General features: G+C 37.3%; 1 protein-coding gene and 1 pseudogene across 3 annotated transcripts; one reads left to right on the forward strand and one right to left on the reverse strand.

Annotated features, from left to right (window-relative positions):
- Window positions 1-470: 470 nt before the first annotated feature.
- Window positions 471-19,209, forward strand: LOC148848323 (U-box domain-containing protein 35-like). Of its 2 annotated transcripts, none has more exons than XM_088948604.1 (8): window positions 471-579; window positions 865-986; window positions 13,354-13,553; window positions 14,589-14,896; window positions 15,631-15,732; window positions 16,148-16,576; window positions 17,394-18,149; window positions 18,856-19,209. In XM_088948604.1, exons 2-8 carry the CDS (start codon window positions 976-978, stop codon window positions 18,871-18,873), a joined length of 1,824 nt encoding a protein of 607 aa, XP_088804730.1. In that variant the 5' UTR covers window positions 471-579; window positions 865-975; the 3' UTR covers window positions 18,874-19,209. The 2 variants fall into 2 exon arrangements, with proteins under 2 accessions (XP_088804730.1, XP_088804729.1); XM_088948603.1 differs by lacking the exon at window positions 471-579 and adding an exon at window positions 668-778.
- Window positions 3,701-7,402, reverse strand: LOC148848324 (uncharacterized; annotated as a pseudogene). Its single transcript, XR_016100673.1, has 4 exons — window positions 7,186-7,402; window positions 6,086-6,280; window positions 4,106-5,190; window positions 3,701-4,000 (listed from the first exon to the last, which is right to left on the reverse strand). The product of XR_016100673.1 is annotated as an uncharacterized LOC148848324 (transcript).
- Window positions 19,210-21,076: the final 1,867 nt, after the last annotated feature.

The raw sequence follows: 21,076 nt of genomic DNA on the forward strand, positions 1-21,076 counted from the left end.
CGTTTTCGCGGGAAATGTGTTCATCTGAAACGCGTTCTTTCTCAGAATTTTCATTTACTTCTTCTGGTTGACGCGTTTTTAGTAGTTTTATTTATGTTTATCGAGCTGGGGGAGATGGGGAGGGAGAGAGAGGGAAGAACGAGCGAACGACTGGATTATTTGCAAAAATTAAATCGAAATACGAAAATATAAATATTTTCGGTCTACTGTACTGTAGTAGTTTTCCTTGCACACATGTACGTGGCATTCATATATTGGATAGCGTTAGCGACTCTATTTGAACAAATATAAACAAATGTACTGGCAACGACGACCACAACAAACTTCGGAAATGGAGTTTTTTACAAGTATCGAATTAAAAATGAAAACGACGTACTTGTTCGGGTGGTAGCAATTTTCGCATTTGGGAATGTAATCCCTTGCACGCTTCCCTTCAAGTATAGATGCAGTTTGTGTGCTCGGTTCTTTGTCCGCTTCAGTATTTGCTTCTGAATTCGAGAGAAACGCGAATTTTCGAGTGTTTGTGTGCTTGTTAGCCTCTCTTTTCAGGGAGGTGTTCATGGGATTCACTTTTTGCATGTATGTTCTCAGTTGTACTTGAATTAGAAAAGCAGTGAAACCTAATTTGGTGATATAAAAGACTAGCTTTATGTGCTAAGTCTGTCATCTTTGAGTGAGAAAAGTGAAAATTCACAGTTTTTTATTATTTTATAAGTAGAGGTTTTGCAGGAGTTCATCCATGGACATAAACACAAATTGCCAAATCATGTTAAATCTTGTGTGCCTTTATTTGTTATTTCATTTCTGTTGTGTTTTCTTGATTTTGGCACAACATAGAAGTAGTCAACTTGGTTTTCCATGCAGGTGCAAGTAGATATTCTCATTGTTGAAGCGGACGATGTGGCAAAGGCAATATCAGGAGAGGTTGCTAATCTTGCTATAAGCAGGCTTGTTATAGGAGCTTCATCACATAGCATGTTTACAAGGTAATTGCATTGCATAGCCGCCTTTCAGCTGGTAGTTTGTGTTAGACCCTTGATTGTCTATCTTGAATAAAATCTGATCATCTATAATTCAGAAAAAAACCATCTAGATATAGTTACTATGTATTAGCTATGTTAGTCAATAATGCCTGCACAGACTAGTAATCTAGATTCATCCATTCTCAAAAAGCTATTGAGCCCAGAGCAAGAATCAATACCCCATGGTTCAATTCATGGGCGAATTGATAGATGGGTTATGGGGATTTAATGAAGAAAACTTAATCATCTGTGAGAAGATTCAGAATAAGAAAGCTATTGTCTAGAACTGTGGCAACAATTTATGCAAGCATGCTTATAGTTCCTTACCACAATGTGACACATAATATTTTTCACTTTTTCTTTTGACTGTTTGTCAAGTCATCAAACTGAAAATCTGTTGATAGGGCTGGCAATCTTGACCCCAACCCATTTGACCTTCCCAACCCACCCACCTTGAAACCCCCCATTCTAGTGTTGGGTCAATATTAGGGCTGCAAATGGATTGGATCGGATTTGAATAAGGGCATTATCTGATTCCGATCCAACGGTACAAAAAGAAGATCCTATCCAATCCAAAGATCTGATTGGATCTCTCAAACACAGATTTGAATTCAGATCTGTTAATAATGTTGGATATTCGGTTATGATCCGATCTGATTTAATTTCTGAAAATTTTAAAAAATATAACAGTTTATATAAAGAAAAAACAAAAAATACAAGTATTTTCTTCAACTATCCTCATCATATATATACATGTATTTATATAAAAAATAAATAACATAAAATTACAAAAATGCAATATAAACATATTTATAAATAAATAAATAGCATATATATATATATATATATGTATATAATTGGATCAGATAGGGGCTGACTTGAATCCGATCCGATCTGAAAATCCGGCAGGAGTATATCCAAATATGACAAAATAGGATCAAATTTCGGATTGGATCGGATCATCCGATCCATTTGCACTGCTAGTCAATATGGGTCGAGTGACCCATTAGGGTCAGGGTGGGGTTAGGTCGAGGGTTACCCATTGGGTCACTTTCTTAGGGTTGAGGGGAAATTGGGAAAAACAAAAAAGAAAAGGATTTAGGGTTTGATTTGGTCTCTTAAGTCTCTTCCTCTCACTTTGTTGAACATGATTACCACTACCAAGATTGCTGCCAATAGATGAGGCTGATGGCATAGCAGTCTATGTTTTCTCTAGTCTTCTTCTTGTTTAGTAATAGAGAAGAAACGGGGCTGAGTGAGGGACATCAATGGTTAAATAGGATCTCTCTCTCTCACTCTCTCATGCGTGCATGCTCAATTTTCTTATTCTTCTTGTTTCTCAAAAAAGCAGGGGTTCTCCCTCTTTCTCAATTGCTTGGTCAAGAACTTAAACAGTAAACATGGCATTTTCTGTTTATCCAATTTTTTCTAAAATATATAACTTACACCATTTTTTGTAACTTTTTTGTAATTTCTTATTTTTTGAAAAAATTTCTTCAATTTTTGCTTCTGTTTTGTGTTTATTGAAATATATAATCTTTGAATTTTTATATCAATTTCTGTTTTTTTGAAAAATATAATGTACACATACTCAATCAAGTTTCTGCATTCTTTTTCAAATTTCAGATTGTTTATTTCATTTTCCTATTTCAGCGTTCTTCTATAATTTCCAAAATTTTTATAAATTCTGTTGTTTTTTTTTGCAATTTCTGTTTTGTGCAATTTATACATTTTCTGTATTTATTTATTTATTTATTTGCAATTTCTATGTTTTTCTATAATTTTTGTTGTATTTGATATTTTTTGTTGTTTTTGCAATTTCTGTTTCCTTCAATTTTTATATTTAGTTTTTTTGCAAATTTTGTATTTTTTCTGCCTCTCTTTTTCATTTTTCTGAAATTTCCTTCAATTTATTTCAATTTCCTGTATTTTTCTGCAATTTTTTTTATGTTTGACATGAAATATATATTTTTTGCCTTTTTATTTGTTTTTATGCGTTTTTTATTTTGTTAAATGAACTTTTATAGTTTTTAGTTGAAATATATAGTTCTATGTTTTTATACAATTAGAATAGATAAAAAAATTAGAAAAATGTGTCTGTTTTGAATTAAAGTATTTATTTTAAATATATAGTTCTCTAATCCACTAACATGGGTGGCAAATGGGTTACTAGGTCAATATGGGTGGGTTGGATTTCTCAACCTGAATTGAATGCTCAATTCTCAACTTTGTTGCATAAGAATCTATAGATGCTATTTGAAATTTCTACTTTCTATATGTGAATAATTAATTAGATTTTGTTGTATCCTATATGTTTCAATTTTATCCTGCAATTTTAGGAACAATGAGCTTGGATTTCTTGAGGATTGGCCGTTATGCATGATGTGATTGGCAAGTGATAAATAGTCTAGTTACTTTTTTTCCCTGAGGGCGTCAAGGAGGGTTCAAACACTTGGGTAATAGCTTTGACACCAAAAGTCACATCAATAAATAGAAGGGATAACTTTAACCAAGGTATATAATCAATAGGGGTGCTCACAATTCAGTTAATCAAACCGCAGGGTAATTTTTTGGACCAAACTAACTTGTTTAGTTTTTACATTTAATCGAACTGAAATCAAACCAAGACAGTCGGTTAACCGTGGTTCGATTTTTAAGTTTTTTTTATGCCCTCGAAATTAAAAAAAGGAAATTTATCAAGTGACAATTGGGAAATTTTTATATGTACCTTGTACTTTACGCCAAGTGCCAATTTAGGAACTTTAAAATAAAACAGAGTCCAACTTTTTTGCTTTCAATTTCTCATTTCCGCCGGAACGTGCTGGTTCTCTGCCTCAGCTTCCATGGAAGATTATGGCCTCTCCTGTGAAGCTGAAGGTTCTGATCTCTCTGGAAACCCTTGTTGCAGATCTCGCACACAAATCTGTTGGTTGCCAATAGAGTTTTAGGGGATAAAGCAATCACTTCACCATTTGGGTCTGAAACAATAAAATGAAAGACACATATAGGGAGATTAATTAGAATCAGCTGCAAGAAATCCAATACAATATTAATGAAAATTGAGAACAAGGAGGGACATTTACCTGGGTTTCCGGGGAGATTTCTCTTCCTCTTGATCTTCTGTTGTTGCGGTTGCTGAGAAATGGCAGAGAACATAGGATTCAAGCTACTTAAGTCCTGAACTCTAGTACCAGAAGAGACACTAGCTTCCCTGGACAAGGAGGTTGAATTGAACATGGTTGCAGGCAACATGCCTGTGAATATAACTCCAAGCAAACAAAAAACAATAGGTTCGTCAAAAGAACCAGGTTCTGAATCGCAAGACCAGGAGGGTCGCTTCTCTGATCCATCTTTTTGCGATCCTTCCAAGGAATTTGATAGCTGCGATGCGGTTATGCTGGAGAAATCTCAGGATGTAAATGGAGAAGGAGAAGCTTTGGCTTCACCGTCACCATCTTGCTGATGCCGATACGCTTCACTGCAGCATTTCCAATCCCGTCAGCCTGCAAACATAGGCCTTTCTGCCCAAGCCCTGACATGTAGTTCTTAACTTCATCACTGGTAGAAACTCTGTACTAAACGACATGTAGTTCTTACCGCTGGTGAAGCGAACTCGTTGAACTGCATATGGTGAGGCGCCGGGGACACCTGTTGCAATAGTACGGCTGTCGGCGGTGGAAGAGATAGTGGCGATACTAACTGGCTAGGGTTTGGTGGGTTTGGCACATGGTTGGATCTGAAGACATGATTCGAAACCTCACACGAGTCGGCTATGGGGAGGGAAAGACTCAGAAAGTGGGAGGATTGTTGGTGGAAGACGATGTTTCCAGCTGTGGTTGTGGCGACTGCTGAGGAGGTAGGATACCGCCTGTCCTCGCCACACGTCGATAAATGTGAGAAGATGACATCATCGAAAGGCTAGAATCACTTACGTCGGATCCAGAAGGACTGCTAGGGCTGCTAAGATGGAGAGTAGAGACGGGTGGAATCGCTACGCCAGTGCTCACTGATCTGTTTAACAACTGACTTGCATGTCCATCTACACCGCTAGTCCGAATAGACAGACTGGAATTGGATATAACAGAAGGTTGATAAAGAAAATTAGATGACACATAAGGGGCGTTTATGTCTTTTCTTATGACATTTAATGGTGAGTTAACGTCACGTACTAAATCATCGCAAAATGAAAGTTTGGGTACTAGATTGTCGCGCTTTAAAGTTCAGGTACTAAATTGACACTTGGCCTAAAGTACAGGGTACCTATCGGAAATTTTCCCCTAAAAAAAGGGGAAAAACAAGGAGTCGAAGAGAGCTGGGAGATGTAGTAGAGCCTCTAACCCGTCGAGCAAATGCAGCCGAGCCTCCAGTGTCACCAAAGCAGGAGGGATTGCCAGTATCGGAGGCCATCGGTGATTCGGTTGGAGGGCGGAGCGCCAAAGGCCATTGGTCCATTGGGGAAGAAGAGAACTAGGAGAGTGGGAGTCTGAGAGAGAGAGAGCTCAGAGAGAGACTAAGAGAGAGCTTATAGAACTGGGAGAGTGGGAGTCTCAGAGAGTGAGAGTCCGAGAGAGAGAGAGCTCAAAGAGAGAGGGAAAGAAAGGGAAAAGTCCCTGCGTGGCGGGTGTTAGACAGGCTGTTCACCAGTCTGGCTGCCAATCTACCAGATTGGCGAATTGAAACCAGAAAGTCTCAGTTCGGCAGTCTGAACACTCTCAGACTGCCGAACTTTTTACTAGATTTAAAAAAAAAAATAATATATAATATTATATAAATATATATTACTGTATATATTTTTTTGATTGGAAATAGTAACTTTCATTAATTCTTTAAGAAACTTAGTACAACTGTCACCTTCAAAAACCAAGGTGACCCCTCCACAAATTACAAACAGGCCCAAAAAAGGTTCTGCCTACTAACTCCTTGCTTTGCTAAAGTATCAGCCATTGCATTGGCTGATCTCCTACTCCATTTAAACCTGACTTCAAGCTCCCTTGTTAGTGGCATAATTTCCCTTACAGGTTGTCTAAGGGACCACGCGCCTAAGCTGTTTGTTTGCGTCCAACCTATTATCAGTTTCGAGTCTCCCTCCACTTCCAACTGCTGAAAACCCAGCTGTTTAGCCAGCTGGAGCCCTTGTAGGAGTGCCAAAACTTCTGCCCTAAGAGAGTCCCCCAGTCCTATCAGGCCAGAATAAAGGGCTAGGACATTTCCTCCCTCATCTCTAAAGACACCCCCAATTCCAGAGGGGCCTGGATTACCTATAGAACTGCCATCAAAGTTTAACTTAACATCCAAAGATAACGGGGGCAACCAGCCCTCTTAAAGACACCCCCAATTTCAGCCAATGTATGATCTTGATGGTGATCCCTTCTATGACTTCATGTGCTGATTTTTCTTTCCCTTGAAAGATTCTGTTATTTCTCTCTTCCCACACTACCCAAACAACTACTGCCCTCGTTGCTCTCCACATTACCCTTTCTCTTTTCTTTGACTGAAGAAAAAAGCTAGATTCAAAAAGATCCACCACGTTTGTAGGAGGAACCCACCAACACCCAAAGAGAGAGGAAAACCAACCCCAAATAAGAGTAACAAAAGGACAAGATATTAGTAGATGATTTACCGTCTCACCACTCTTCAAGCAAAGGCTACAAACATGAGGGGATAAGAACCAATTCAGTCTATTTTTCTGAAGCAAGTCCAAAGTGTTGATTTTTTGGAGAACCACTTCCCAACAAAAAAGCCCTCACCTTTGGAGGTATAGGAGCACTCCACACTTCTTTTATAGGAAAAGAGTAAACTAAATTAGAAGAGTGCACTAAAGCATTGAAAAAAGAAGAGCATGAAATACAACTAGAGGACTCTTTAGACCAAATTCTATTATCCAAACAAGAATGATCCAAAAACACTGAATTTAGAAGGGAGAAAAGATCATCTGCCAACCCTATTTCTGACTCCCTCAACCCTCTCCTGAACCCTAAATCCCACGCCTCATTAGAGACACGAAAGGTAGAGATGACTTTAAATTTGTTCAAGGACAAGGAGCAGAGGGTCGGGTACCTATCCTTAAGAGGCTGGTCCCCAACCCAAAGGTCCTCCCAAAAAAGGACCTTATTACCCAAACATGTGACATACCTAATGAAAGGAGAAAAGGCGGGCAAGATACCAACAATGTCTTTCCATGGAGAGGAACGAGAAGCCCTTGGGTTGATACCAGCATCCCATCCATTTGCTGCCAATCCATGTATGCTTTCTATCACTCTATGCCACAAACTTTCTTGCTTCTTGGGAAACCTCCACAACCACTTACCTAAGAGTGCTATGTTTCTTAGATGGATATTTCCAATCCCTAAACCCCCTTTGTCTTTTTTCCTAGAGACCATTTCCCACTTCACTAGGTGATCCTTTTTTGACTCCCTAGGTTCCTAGAGGAAATCTCTCATTAATATATATTACTGAATATATATCGGTCGGTTCGGTTAACCGCCGTTTTTTTTAAATGGTTAACCGAAACCAAACCAAAATGTCAGTTTTTTGAAAACATCGAATTGAAAATGAACCGGCCGGTTCGGTTAACCGATTTTTCGGTTTGGTTTGGGTTGGTTCGGTTTTTCGGTTATTTTTTGCTCACCCCTAATAATCAATGTAAGATGAGGACACCTTTCAATGTCATAGACTGATTTGAGTAGGATACCACATAGCCAACAAGCCCTAGACAACAATGGTCAACCTTTGAGTAATTCTATGAACCACAACATGTTCAAGAAGAAAGATGTAACTTTTAATAAAATACATCAAGCTTTCATTAAAAAATTACTTATATCATAAGACCTATTAGCTTGTATAAGATTCTGGCTAAGGTCTTATCTTTGAGGATAAAAAAGGTGCTCCCCTTAGGGGTGTAAACGGATTGAATTTGAATTGAATAAGGCAGTATCCGAATTCAAATCCAATTAGAAAATCCGACATTTGAATCCGATTCGATATCCAACGGATATTGAAAATTAATATTCAAATTCGATTAAATATTTGAATATTCGATTTAATTCAAATTTGACCAATTAATTATTTTAGGTAATTAATAAATATAGAAAATAAATATTTTATTTATATAATTTAATTATTATATATAAATTATATAAAACATTTAAATATTTTATATATTATATATAAAAATTAAATAATAGGTTGAATTTGGATATTTATTGAATCAAATCAGGTCATATCCGAATTCGACCGATTAGATATTCAAATTATTTGAATTCGATTTGATTATGTCGAATCTCGAATTTGAAATCGAATTTTTGAATACCGTTGACACCCCTAGCTCCCCTCCCTCATCAATCAATCTCAAGGTGCCTTTGTTTAGGGAAGACATATAATTGATCAAATTCTAATAGTAAATGAATGCGTAGAGGAGATGAGAAGTTCAAGTAATCAAGGCTTTGTTTGTAATTTGGATCTTGAAAAGGCCTATGATCTAGTGGATTGGAGCTTCTTGTTAGAGGTGCTAAGGAAGTTGGTTTTGGGGAGAGATGGCGTAAATGGATAAATGGTTTCTTTACTTCTTGTCATTACTCTATATTAGTCAATGGGGTAGTTAATGATTTTTTCCCAGCCTATAGGGGCCTAAGATAAGGTGATCCATTGTCCCATTTCTTATTCACATGGATTGTTGATGCCTTTAGTAGACTCTTATCAAAAGCGACTAGGGCCGGGTCAATAAGAGGGTGGCGAATAGGTAAAGATAGAGTTCTAGTTACTCATCTTTAGTTTGTAGATAGCATTATAATTTTTAGTGAGGGTTGTGATTTGATGAAGTTGAGAAATCTGAATTAATAATCCTATTCGAGAGGCCTCAAACCTGAAAATCAATTTCAAGAAGAGTTGTGTAGTGGGGTTAAACTTGGACGGAGGGGAATGGAGTCTATTGTAGCCTGTTTAGATTGTACTTGTTCTGAGTGGCTTTTAGTCTATTTAGGACTCCCTGTAGGTACCTAAAGGAAAGTAGGTTTTGGAACCCTGTGGTAGAAAAGTTTGAAAAAAGATTGGTAGCTTGGAAGAAAAACTACATTTCTCTAGGGGCTGAGTAACTTTGGTTAGAGCAACACTAGCCAACCTGCCAATCTATTATCTGTTAGTATTTAGGATACCTAACAGGGAAGCTATGAGGATGGAAAAATTGATGAGGGATTTCTTGTGGGAGCTTAGGGAAGAGAAAAAAGATCACTTGATCAGGTGGGAAGTGGCGAGTTGAACTAAAAAAGAAGGGGGTTTAGGGTTAGGGAATTTAGTTAGTAAGAATGAAGTACTTCTAGGGAAATGCCTTTGGAGGTGGCCTCTAGAAAGAGAGAGATTATGGCATGAAGTGGTGGCTACTGGCTAGTATCCATGACTGCTTTGAAACCAGTTGGGATGTTGGGGTATCTTGAAGGGCTTTGCTCCTAACACCTTGGAAGGAAATTTTTGAAACTCTCCCTAAATTCCTCAGGTATGTAAGGTATGATGTCTGCTCTGGAAACTTTGTTCTTTTTTGGGAAGATGTTTGGGTGGGTACTCAACCCCTAAAAGACTGCTTCCCCTCTCTTTATTATATCTCCCTCTCAAGGTTCCTTTCCCCCAGTTCTCTCGTTGACTTTAAATTGGGACTTTGGGTTTCGTAGAGGTTTAAGGGATGATGAATCTGTTTGTGTTTTTTATCTTTTGCTTCTTCTAGACACTATTTGTTTGGACCCCGCCTAAACTTGATAAAATAATTTGGACTTTGACTTCGAGTAGCTCCTCCACTTGTGCCTCTTTCTTCAACTCCCTTTGTTCCACACCTTCCTCTTAGGTTTTCCTTGTTAAAGAAATCTGGTCAAGGCGTATCTCTCCTAAAATAGCTATTTTCTATTGGAAAGCCTATTATGGCAAGATCAATACTTTGTATAACCTACAAAAGAAGAGACCTTATTTTTGTTTGTCTCCAAATTGGTGTATTTTGTGTAAAGTGAAGAGTGAGGACTGCCACCACTTTTCTTTTGCTGCTATTATTTGGAGTTGGGTCTTTATGTTGTTTGGGTGCAGTTGGAACTTGTCCCCTGAAGTAAACCTGCTTTTTGATCCATCTACCTTTGGGTGGCTGACAAAGAGAGGGAAACTAATGTGGACTTGTGGAGGTGTATCAGAGCAGCTATTTTGTGGACTATTTGAGAGGAGAGGAATGCTAGAATATTCCAAGAAAAGGAAAGAAGCCTTGCTGAAGTAAAGGAATGCATATTGAGAAGGACAATCCTCTAGCTGAAAACTTCAGACCTTTTTGTAAATTATTCTTTTGTTGATCTTCAGAGAAGTTGGGCAGAAGTGGCATCCACAACCTCCAAAAAGAATATTACAGACTGGAGACCCCCTTTGGAGGGTCCTTGGGTATAAGAGTAGTAAAGGCAATTCAGGGCCCTTGATAGTTGAAGGAATACAGGTTTCTAATCATCTTGGAGTGGAGAACTTGATAGTTGAAGGGGATTCTAAGGTGGTAGTGGGCTGGATGTTGGATCCAGAAACAGTCTTTTGGGGCTACAAGGATCTTCTCAAGAAAGGTAATTGGTTTACAAGGAACATGTCAGTTAGATTTTGGTGGGTTAACAGATTGGGAAATGCTATGCCTGATTCTTTGGCTAAACAAGGGGTATCAAGGGGTGAATTGTTTTGGGCTACCTTATAATTGTAATTCTGTTTAGAGTGTGATCATATTCTCATGTCTAAGGGGAGGTAAAATCTTGTGCCTTCTCGTAGGGCGATTGTACACTTTTACAATTCTTAATAAATCTGCCATTCATTTATCAAAAAAAAAAAAAACAAAAGAAAGAGCTCCATATATCCCCTAAATACACTTTAGTTTAACACCCAGGGAAGCTAATAATTTGCATTGAGAGGTGTCATTTTTGGTTTGTTTTGTATGATCAATGAGAACTATTTATTGAATGGGTGTTGTTTTAATATGAGCTAACCCCATATAGTTGGGAACTAGGGATAAGGCTTTCTTGAGTTGAGTTGCTCCTAATTTTGGAAAAATATCATAGTCTTAAGTTAGAACTATTATTAGAATCATAAATGGATCTGCCATAGCCATGTATTATTTAGTCTCTGTTTTGGTATTTTGGTTGTGTACTCTATCTAAACCCATATTTTGAGTCTGAATTATGCAAATGTATTTATTTGAAGATTCTTCTCTTTGAACTCACATGGTATTAGATCCCAGTCCAGTGCTTTGTACTCCTTTCTTGGGTTGCACACTCCTCTTCTTGGTGCATTTTGCATGAGAAAACTCTGATCCTTTCTTGGCTGTCCCATCCTCCAATGGTGGGCCATGGAATATGTCAGATCAGAACCCATTTTCTGCCCAAAAATCATATGTCAACATTTTTCCAAGTTGGTTTTGTTTTGGACATTGTTTCTCTTATTTTCTTTTGAATTGAAGTTTTATATGTTGATGGATCCTCTGCATTGAAGTGTGCTATTCAACTCATTCAAGCCATATTTACTTACAAATTGGGGCATACTGTTCTGTTGCCTATTGTTTGTTTTTTATTTCTATTCTCTTCTTCCCTTCCTTGTAGTCATTTGCATTCCTTGGATATTCTATGCACACAGTTGACATTTATTTCTGGAGGGGATTAATCAGATATGAGTGTTTTCTGATTTGAACTTCTATTGAAGTCCATATAAGACTTCTGAGTTTTCAGCAATCTGATTCGGTGCAGAACTTTGTAATTAGCTGATCTCTTACTTGTTAGTCAATCTGTTGAATCCAAACCATCTGATCAAATCAATAAAGCATGAGTTTAGAAAAAGGAAGGCACTATAAGCCTCTATGTTGCTGCTACACTGTGGTATGCATCTTCATTCTTCTTAATATAAAAGATTTTTATTAAAAATAAAGAAAAATGAGATCCTCCTTCGTCTTCTCCCTCCTCCTTCTTCCTCCTCATCCCCCTTCTTAAGTAGGCTTACGCCTCTTTGTGTTTGGGAGGCTTATGCCTCTTACATTCTGAACTACGCCTCACGCCTCTAGGTAGTGGAACGCCTGGCATCATGCCTCCGCGTTTTAAAACATTGTTTCCAACACATAGTAGTCATTTTCCAATACGTTGATCCTATAATGATTTCATTATTCCTCAATATTTCTTTCCTTAAATGAACATTTCAATCTTTAAATTTTTGTAGTTTGTACTTGTATTTGTATTATATTTGGATTTATGCCTTGAAAACAATTAAAATGATATAGCTTATTATTGGTTGTTAGATTTCTCAACTCACATAGGATCTAGTGAGTTGATTAGGTTTAGATATTCAAAATTCAGATTCCTATTTTCCAATATTTCAATCTATTAGTCTGCTTGGTGGAGTCTAACATAGGGGTGATATAGTATTGTATCATGTATTACATATAATAAGTTTTATATACTTATCTATATATTTTATATGTAACATACATGCAAATATATTTTATTTTATATTAAACATTTTATATAAAATATAAAAGTTTTAACATATACGTAATCATGATTTGACACGTATCAAAAAATGAGTTAACACATCTACCAACACATGAGGTCAATCCAAGTATGAGAGTTGTCTTCCTAGGCAAGGCCTTCATCTATAAAAGATGGGCCAGCCAAGCCAAACAGTCTAGGAATTAGATGAGGCCCATGCCTTACTTTTTGTGCCATAGGACCAATGCCTAGCCAAGCCTGATTTGGCTTGGGCTTGTGCAATATTTTTTTTTTCATGTATTATACATTATTTAATTTAAAATTTTCTAAACAATTATATTTTTATTATTATATGCCATTGGCCCAAGGTTCAGCTCGGCTTGGTGTGGGCTATAACCCTTATCACAGGTACTAAGCCTAGCCTGGCCAATGATCACCCCTTGTCTAACATTTGAAGGAAATAAAAAGCAAAGTTTTGTGCTTTAGTTATTTCAATTGATTTATTTGACCCATTATTTCGTTTGTTGTGATGCTTATCAATATTTATGTGTACCATTTTTGACACCCTAACATCTAGTCTCTTTAGATTACTCAGGTCATCCTTTTCTAGTCTTTTGATAATAATAGTAGTTTAAGCTGTTATCATTGGAATCTATTGATTCCCTCTGCCTTTATTTCTCTTACTATTCATTTTCTACTTTCTTTTTCTCAATCGTCCTTCCACCCAAAAATATAATTTTTTACTCTGAATGTCAAAGTGCAAATTCTAATCATCCTTTCATTCATTTTTTTTTTTCTGAATGTCAAGTGCTTCATTTATTTCTGCATTTTATTCATCACTTTATTTGTTTATGTGTTTATAGGAAATCCAAGGCACATAATATATCCACAAGAATCTCAGATTGCACTCCAAGATTTTGTACAGTCTATGTTGTTTCAAAAGGAAAATTATCATCTGTGCGCCCATCTACTTCAGATACAAATGGGAGCACCAAAGCTGAATGTAGTGACAGAAGTAGTTCCACATGTAGTGGTTCAACTTATGCTTCCAGCTTTCAAACAGGTAGTTTTCTCTTTCAGTTAACTTTAAGTTAGCCAGTCTCTAGAAGCAAGAAATGCAGCTAAAGCACAAGGGGTTCCTAGATTCTGAGGCATGAGGTGCATGGTAAATGACATTAAGTCCTAATTATAAAGGAAAAAAAAAGAAACTTAATATATATCAATATGCAAATCTAAATCACAAAATTGGCTGGGGTCATGTTATTAACATGAATATTATAGCCACTCAGGTTCAAGCCTTGCATGGGCTACTGTCTGAATTCTGAAAATTATGCCACAACATTTAATATGGTAAATTACCTATTGAAAAATCAAATTGAAGATTAATCCATCAAAACATAACAACAATCTGGCAGAGCTGTACCTAGGTTCAGGCAAGGCACTCCCCATAATATTTGCCTTACCTGTATATGATTTCATTAGGTAACATTGATTCATAACATAAATATGTGCATGTATGTTTTTTCTTTTTAGTTGGCCAAAAATCACAAAATTGGTTGGGGTCTTACTAATTTATAAGACTGGAAAGATATTATGGGGAGGGATGCAGTATCAACCCAAGAAGGAAGAAGGTAAATACTAGTCATAGAAATGCACATGATAAACACATATATTCCCTATCTTCTAATCAATGCTGATTTACTGCAAAAGAGCAAAAAATACCCTGTCATTTGTTGGTTTCCTTTCTAAAAATTGGAGTAGTTCAAGAAAGATGATTTGGGTTTTGGGTTTTGGTAATTCCTTTTGGGAGAATTTTTCAGTTTTCAGTCAAAATCCTTTCCATTTAAAACAAATTCAATAAGTATTAATTTTCAATGTGTATTAAACAGAGGGTGGACCTATCAAAATGATGATTGGCACCCCTTTGCACCTATGCAGCAATGTAAACCAATGAGAGTGGTGAAAGAAATGAACTTAACCTAGGGTTAGAATTGGTAATGAAAGGAAACTGGATGTTAGAATTTTGAATTGCAAGTAAGGGCATTAAGCTAATAGCAAAGAGCTTATAATTTTTTGTTCTTGTTATTTGTATGGACAGACCCAGGTTCAAGCTCTTTCAACTACCCTTCTCTATGGATTCAGTGGTTTCAAGCTCTTTCGACCATAAACCAAACCCTCCTTCAAAAAAAGTCAAATCCAACTGACTCCAGTCATTCTAGAGGTTCATCTCTTGATATCAATGATAGGGAGGATGTTATGAGTTCTTTATCTAGCAGCACGGATAGTCAGTATTGTAGAAGCAAGGTCCCTAGCTACAGAAGCTTTGGGACAGATCATGGATCTTGGAATTCTGATCAAGCTTCCACATCAGATGCCCCAACAGATTCTTCTCCACAAGATAACCAGGTAACTTTTTCTTTTATTTTTTTTTCTCTTTCCTTGTTTTTCAAAGAAGTTCTTCTATATAGCAATGGTCATAAGTCAAATTCAGCAGATGAAGCTGACATTACTTTTTGACATACCTGGAAAACTAAAGAAGTTGAAGACAGGTGTATGAAAAGATATACATCTGATTCTGTCTATTATTAGGCACATCTGAAAAGGTTTTGTCACAATCCTAACATGACATTCTTTGTTTAAAATAATTAAAAGAGACAATCAGAAGATAGGAGGTAAAGTGTTTCATAGGATGGAATAATGCATATAGAGAATCTAAGGAAACTCTGGATAGTCATCTAGTTGTGACCTAGACTTGGTGTGCATGAAAGGAGAATGTCACACCACTTTCAGGTTCTACCTTGATGTCTGCTAAAAAAATATTTGATCATGAGATGATTGTACAATATTTGACCTATTGGTTAATTTGAAAGATCAATCCGAAAATGTTAGTGACTTAGTTACTAATGATGCATCTATGATTGTGGTTTTGGCATGGTAAATTCTTTTGATTGTGAACCATTAAATGGTTAGTTAATAAACCATGCATCTACTGGTATATGGCATTTGCCACCAGCTTAAAAGTTACCTTGAATTTTCTTATGCACATGCATGTTCTTTTCTATCTCGTATTTATTGAATGCAAATGGTTTTTCAATACTTCAATATCTTATTTTATGTCATGGTTGGTATTGTACATGCAGGTTGATATTAACTTTGAGCTAGAAAGGCTGAGAATTGAACTCAGACATGTTCGAGGGATGTATGCAATGGCTCAAAATGAGATTCTAGATGCTTCCTGGAGAGTAAGTTCAATGTTGAATAAAGTTCATATCTGTTGTGATAACCATGGAGAAACAGCTAGAATCAGTTTAGAAACGGTACCATTTATAGATGAATGGGTATATAGATTACCATAATCTGAATTGTACTCATGCTACTTTTCCCGATCATCCAATTGATGGGCCATCTCTTTGATCTGACATAACCCCAACCATACAGCATTGCACTATTGTAATCTGATTACTTTATTGTAAATTGCTTCCTACCACCTTGATACATGCTCATGATTAGTATTGTCAACTGGGGAAAATCTTGTATTCACAGGTCATCCCTACAAGAGGTGGTCCATTAAGTAGATGGAGTTTGGATCAATGGTATATGGACAATTGTACAACTAATAGTCAATTGCTAAATAAAATAATGCTCTTTCTTTGCCAGTTAAACAATCTAAGTAAACAACGGATGGAGGAAGCAAATAAGCTCAAGGAGGTGACCTTAAAGGAGGTGGAAGCTGGGGAATTGGTAAGACAAGAGAAGGAGAAACATGAAGCTGCAAGGAAGGAAGCTGAGTTCTTGAATGAATGTGCTGGAAGAGAAGCTTTACAAAGGAAAGAGGCAGAGGCTAAAGCCAACCGTGAAACCAGGGAGAAAGAAAGGCTTGAGAAGGTGCTGATGGGTCCTGATCAACAATACAAGAAGTTCACATGGGAAGAGATTGTGTCAGCTACCTCATCTTTTTCTGAGAATCTTAGGATTGGAAGAGGGGCATATGGGACTGTTTATAAGTGTAAGTTACACTATACTGTAGCTGCAGTAAAAGTTCTACACTCAAAAGAGAATCACAGGGCCAAACAGTTCCAACAGGAGGTATGCTTTGTTTGTATGGAAAATGAAAGCCTGTATTATCACCTTTTCATCAAATATAAGCGTACAGTTCTAAACTGTTATAAGGAGTCCACAGTATTTAGGTGTCCACCTTACATTATGAAGGCATCAGCTGTCTCTATGGTTCTATGGTGCTTTTTTACCATGGGGGGGGGGGGGGGAGCTGAAATAAACATATGTGACTTTGTGAATATCCTAACATAGATAACAGATTTATGCCAAGATGGAATACATTCTTCTGCTTTAGTATTGGAGATTTTTCTCTAATATTTTATACTACAACTCTTATTGTAGAGCTTCTGACTGGAAATCACATATTCACATCACATGTAAATCAAGAAATTATCATATTAGGTGGAATGCCATTTTTATACTATAAACTACTTAATTTTCTCTAAAATTTTTCTCCATTTTCCATTGTAATTTATTCTTTGTGAAAGACTTTGATACTCCACAAAATAATGGCCTAAAACACATTCCGATAAATTTTATTTCCAAAAATGTTTTATGATCTATGGAAAAAATCCATTATGTTCAACAAAAAACGACTTGCTAATGCATTGTGGTGGCATAGAGGATAATACATTGATTTACTATCCTCTAAAACTAGGTTACCAAGGACAATACAATATTTCATGTAAGGGCATCATATGGAATTTGACATAGTCTGTATTTCTCATGGCCTCATTTTTATTTCCAAGTTGCATAATTTTCTATTTTCCAAGTTTGATGACCAGGTGGCATCTTAGAGATTAGGTTTAATAGATCATTGATCAGATGTTTCTTGATTGCATTTCAGCTTGAAATCTTGAGCAAAATTCACCATCCCCACTTGCTGCTTCTTATTGGTGCCTGTCCCGATCATGGTTGCCTGGTTTATGAGTACATGGAGAATGGTAGTCTAGATGAGAGGCTTCTTCGGAAGGATAATACACCCCCAATCCCATGGTTTGAACGGTATCGAATAGCTTGGGAAATGGCATCAGCCCTGGTTTTCCTACACAGTTCAAAACCAAAGCCAATCATCCATCGTGATCTGAAACCTGCAAACATCTTGCTGGATCATAACTTTGTGATCAAGATTGGTGATGTAGGCCTTTCTACATTGCTTCCTTCATCCCATTCCTCAGTGGCTACTCTATGCAAGAACACAGGCCCTGTTGGGACACTCTGCTACATAGATCCTGAGTATCAAAGGACTGGGTTGGTCTCACCAAAGTCTGATGTTTATGCATTTGGGATGGTGATATTGCAGTTGCTAACAGCAAAACCTGCTATGGCACTTGCCCACATTGTGGAAACAGCATTAGGTGATGGACACTTAATTGATATTTTGGATCCTGAGGCTGGGAATTGGCCGATTGAAGAGACACAGAAATTAGCTGTTTTGGGACTAAGCTGCACAGAACTACGACGTGGTGATAGACCTGATTTGAGGACTCAAGTTCTTCCGGTTCTGGAGAGCTTGAAAGAGATTGCTGCTAGAGGAAGAGGTTTGGCTCCTGGTGGTCTCCAACCATCCCCTCCAAGCCACTTCATCTGTCCAATACTTAAAGTAAGCATGATTGCATCCTCTCAATGGCACTAGCATCTTACATCTGAACAAAGATTATTATACTTCTAAAATTCTTTCTGGCAGCACAGCTTTCTCAAAAAGAAAAAGGGGTAAATTTTTGCCTGCATATTGTACCTCAGTTTTAAACCACCGTTTATATGCTTGTAGATGACATGTAGAATGGTTAGACTTACCATCCAACAGGGAACTCAATTAAAGATCTCTGTAGTCAAAATCAATTGGTTCAGTTCATCTAACCATCGGATATTCTTCTGCAAAAAATGTTCTGGAACTGTAATAAAGTTCTAGATCAGATGGTTAGAATCAGCCAGTTGGACCATTTTTTACTAAAAATTTGATGGGGCTATCAAATGGTACTCTGTGAAACCATGTGCTCATGGTTATAGGAAATGCAAGCATAGCACATGATGACATACTTTACTTTCCTCCTGTTGAAGTCTTTACTTATGGTCTCTTTATGAGTCACAAGCATATTTCTGTCATTTTGATTAACTCTATATATATTTTGACTACTTTTCATATAAAGGTTGAGAAATAATTAAATATCATCAGATTGGATAGATTAGTCCTGTTGTTCCTGTTGTACTTTTCTCATAGTCAAACATTAAGGAAGAACTTATGTAATTACTGAGTGGAAGTCCACTAAACATTGATATTGACCATTCAATTCACTATTCTTTTGCAGAGACATTGTCTTACCTGAAAGAGAACCGTCAATGGCCCAATTATACTGTCTCTGCTGTTAACTTCTTCGGTAATATTTTGACTGTTCACATTTTTCTTTGTATCAACAGGGACTGACCTCTTTTGTAACAGAACTTGAAGGCTGGATTTGAATAGAGGATAGAACATATGTAAATAACCAAAGGACATAACAAATAAAATTGGTTCAGCCTATATGGATTAAGAATCAAAACTGAAAACAAAAGTATTGTTTAGAACTCAGACAAGTCAATGGTCTTAATGCTTTGTAAATTACACTCGTGTTATAAGTATGATACAACTGTGAATTAAATTATCTAACCTATTTTTTTATAAATATATGCACCTAATTTTGTAAAGGTTTCCCTGCCTTTCCCTACTATTTCCTTAAAACCAAACACAGCCTTAAGGATTTTCAGTTCTGTTGAGTGTTATTGAGTTTTTCCCAGCATTATGAAGTATTATATTTATTTTTTTAGTTATAAAATTTATAGAGATGTTTAAACTTTTTAATTTTAGGTTATTCAACATAAATAACCTAAAATTGGGCCATTGTGGGGCCTCAGTTGTCTAATCTCTTGATGGGCTAGGCAATTCCTATAAGAAATCCGCAAGCAGGACTCGTTCAGGGATTGGATGAAGGTAAATGCTTAGATTTAGAAAGAGAAAAGATAACCTCCAAATTGGGCTGGCTAGCCCAAGCAGCCAAATCCATTCCAGCATGAAATTGTGGCCTTCTCAATCTAAGGGCGGGTTTCAGGTGGATGGACCCGAAGTTTAGATTGGGATTCTGAATGGTGCCCTGACCCACCCACTGAATAAGGAATCTCTGATTTGCCAACGCATTGAATTCCCCATCCATGTCAGCCCTAGTGTCCTACCCACTTCCTAGTTCCAACCATTCCTACATTCCCATTTGCATTTCCCCATGTTATCTACTTATCTAACCAAAATTTCATGAGCCCTAGTGTCCTTGGGTTGAGTCTAGAGCTGGCAAAAGGTTGACCCAACCCGGGAAAAGAAAGCGGATTTAGGGTTCCGTATCAAGCAGCACGAAGTAGAAGGCAGCATGACCCGACCCAAAAAGAATTCAAGTCAGGTTGGGTTGGGTTGCAGGTCATCATCACCGGGTCACCTCTTTTCAAACCAATGTTTTCAAACTGGCTTTGATCCGGATGATTGAACTGTTTGAACCATTTGAACTGGATGGCTAAATCTATATTTCTGGTAAAAAACTATTGACTTGGTCAAAGACCAGTTGACCCAGACGGTTAAACCATTGACATGTCTGACCTGTGGGTCAACTGTAAATAAGAGTAGCCTTTGCTGACCCATCCCAAAATTTGACCCAACCCGACTGCCAGGGTGTAGCTGATTTGGCAGGGCCAGACCAACTTACATCAGTACTAGAAAATAGAAATAATTTAAAGGTAAAGCAAACCCAGAATAAATGACGGCCATTGCCAGAGATGTACAACTCCTGGTATCAGAGGCACCAAATCAAATGTTGAGTTGCAGGTTTGGATTAAAACCTGTGGATTATAGATGAGAGCTCTCAAACTGGTTGCCGTGCTGCAAAGATGGTAGGTAGACTAGATTTGGCTGTCCTGTCTTGGTTCCCTCCAGACCTAACACGTTGAGATTGAGTGCTAAGAAATAACCCAACATTGGAAGACTTCTTTCCATCCTCTCCCAGAAATTCAATAGACTCGCTGGATTAGTAGGATTAAGATGGGCTGTGACTGAGGCCAACCAATCCTGGGGCTCGAAATTAAAACAGTGGGCACACGTGTGGGCGTAAGGATGTGCATGTGGTGAACAGTGGTTGTTCTTTAGGGTCTGTTTGATTTGTAGTTGGAATCAGAATCAAAATCTCTTATAATTGGAATTGAAATGGTTTATTTATAGTCTATTTGATTCACAGACTGGAATCTGAATTAGAATTGTAATAAGTCGCAATAGGATTTCATTCCTAAGGGAGGGGAAGGGAATGGCCGTTCCCTCAAATGGGAGAATAGAATTCTGATTCCATTCAACCAAACAGTTGAATCAGAATTCAAAATGGCCCATTCCAATTTCGATTACAACCAAACAGTTGCAATAGTCACGCACGTATACATGGCATCACATGTATGGGTGCCCACTGCATACATCATCTCTGAATTTTGACTAATAACTTCACCATTGCACGTAGGATGAGGAAG

This window comes from Nelumbo lutea, chromosome 6 (assembly GCF_056320005.1).
Source record: "Nelumbo lutea isolate HS-2025 chromosome 6, American lotus-T2T, whole genome shotgun sequence".
NCBI lineage: Eukaryota > Viridiplantae > Streptophyta > Magnoliopsida > Proteales > Nelumbonaceae > Nelumbo > Nelumbo lutea.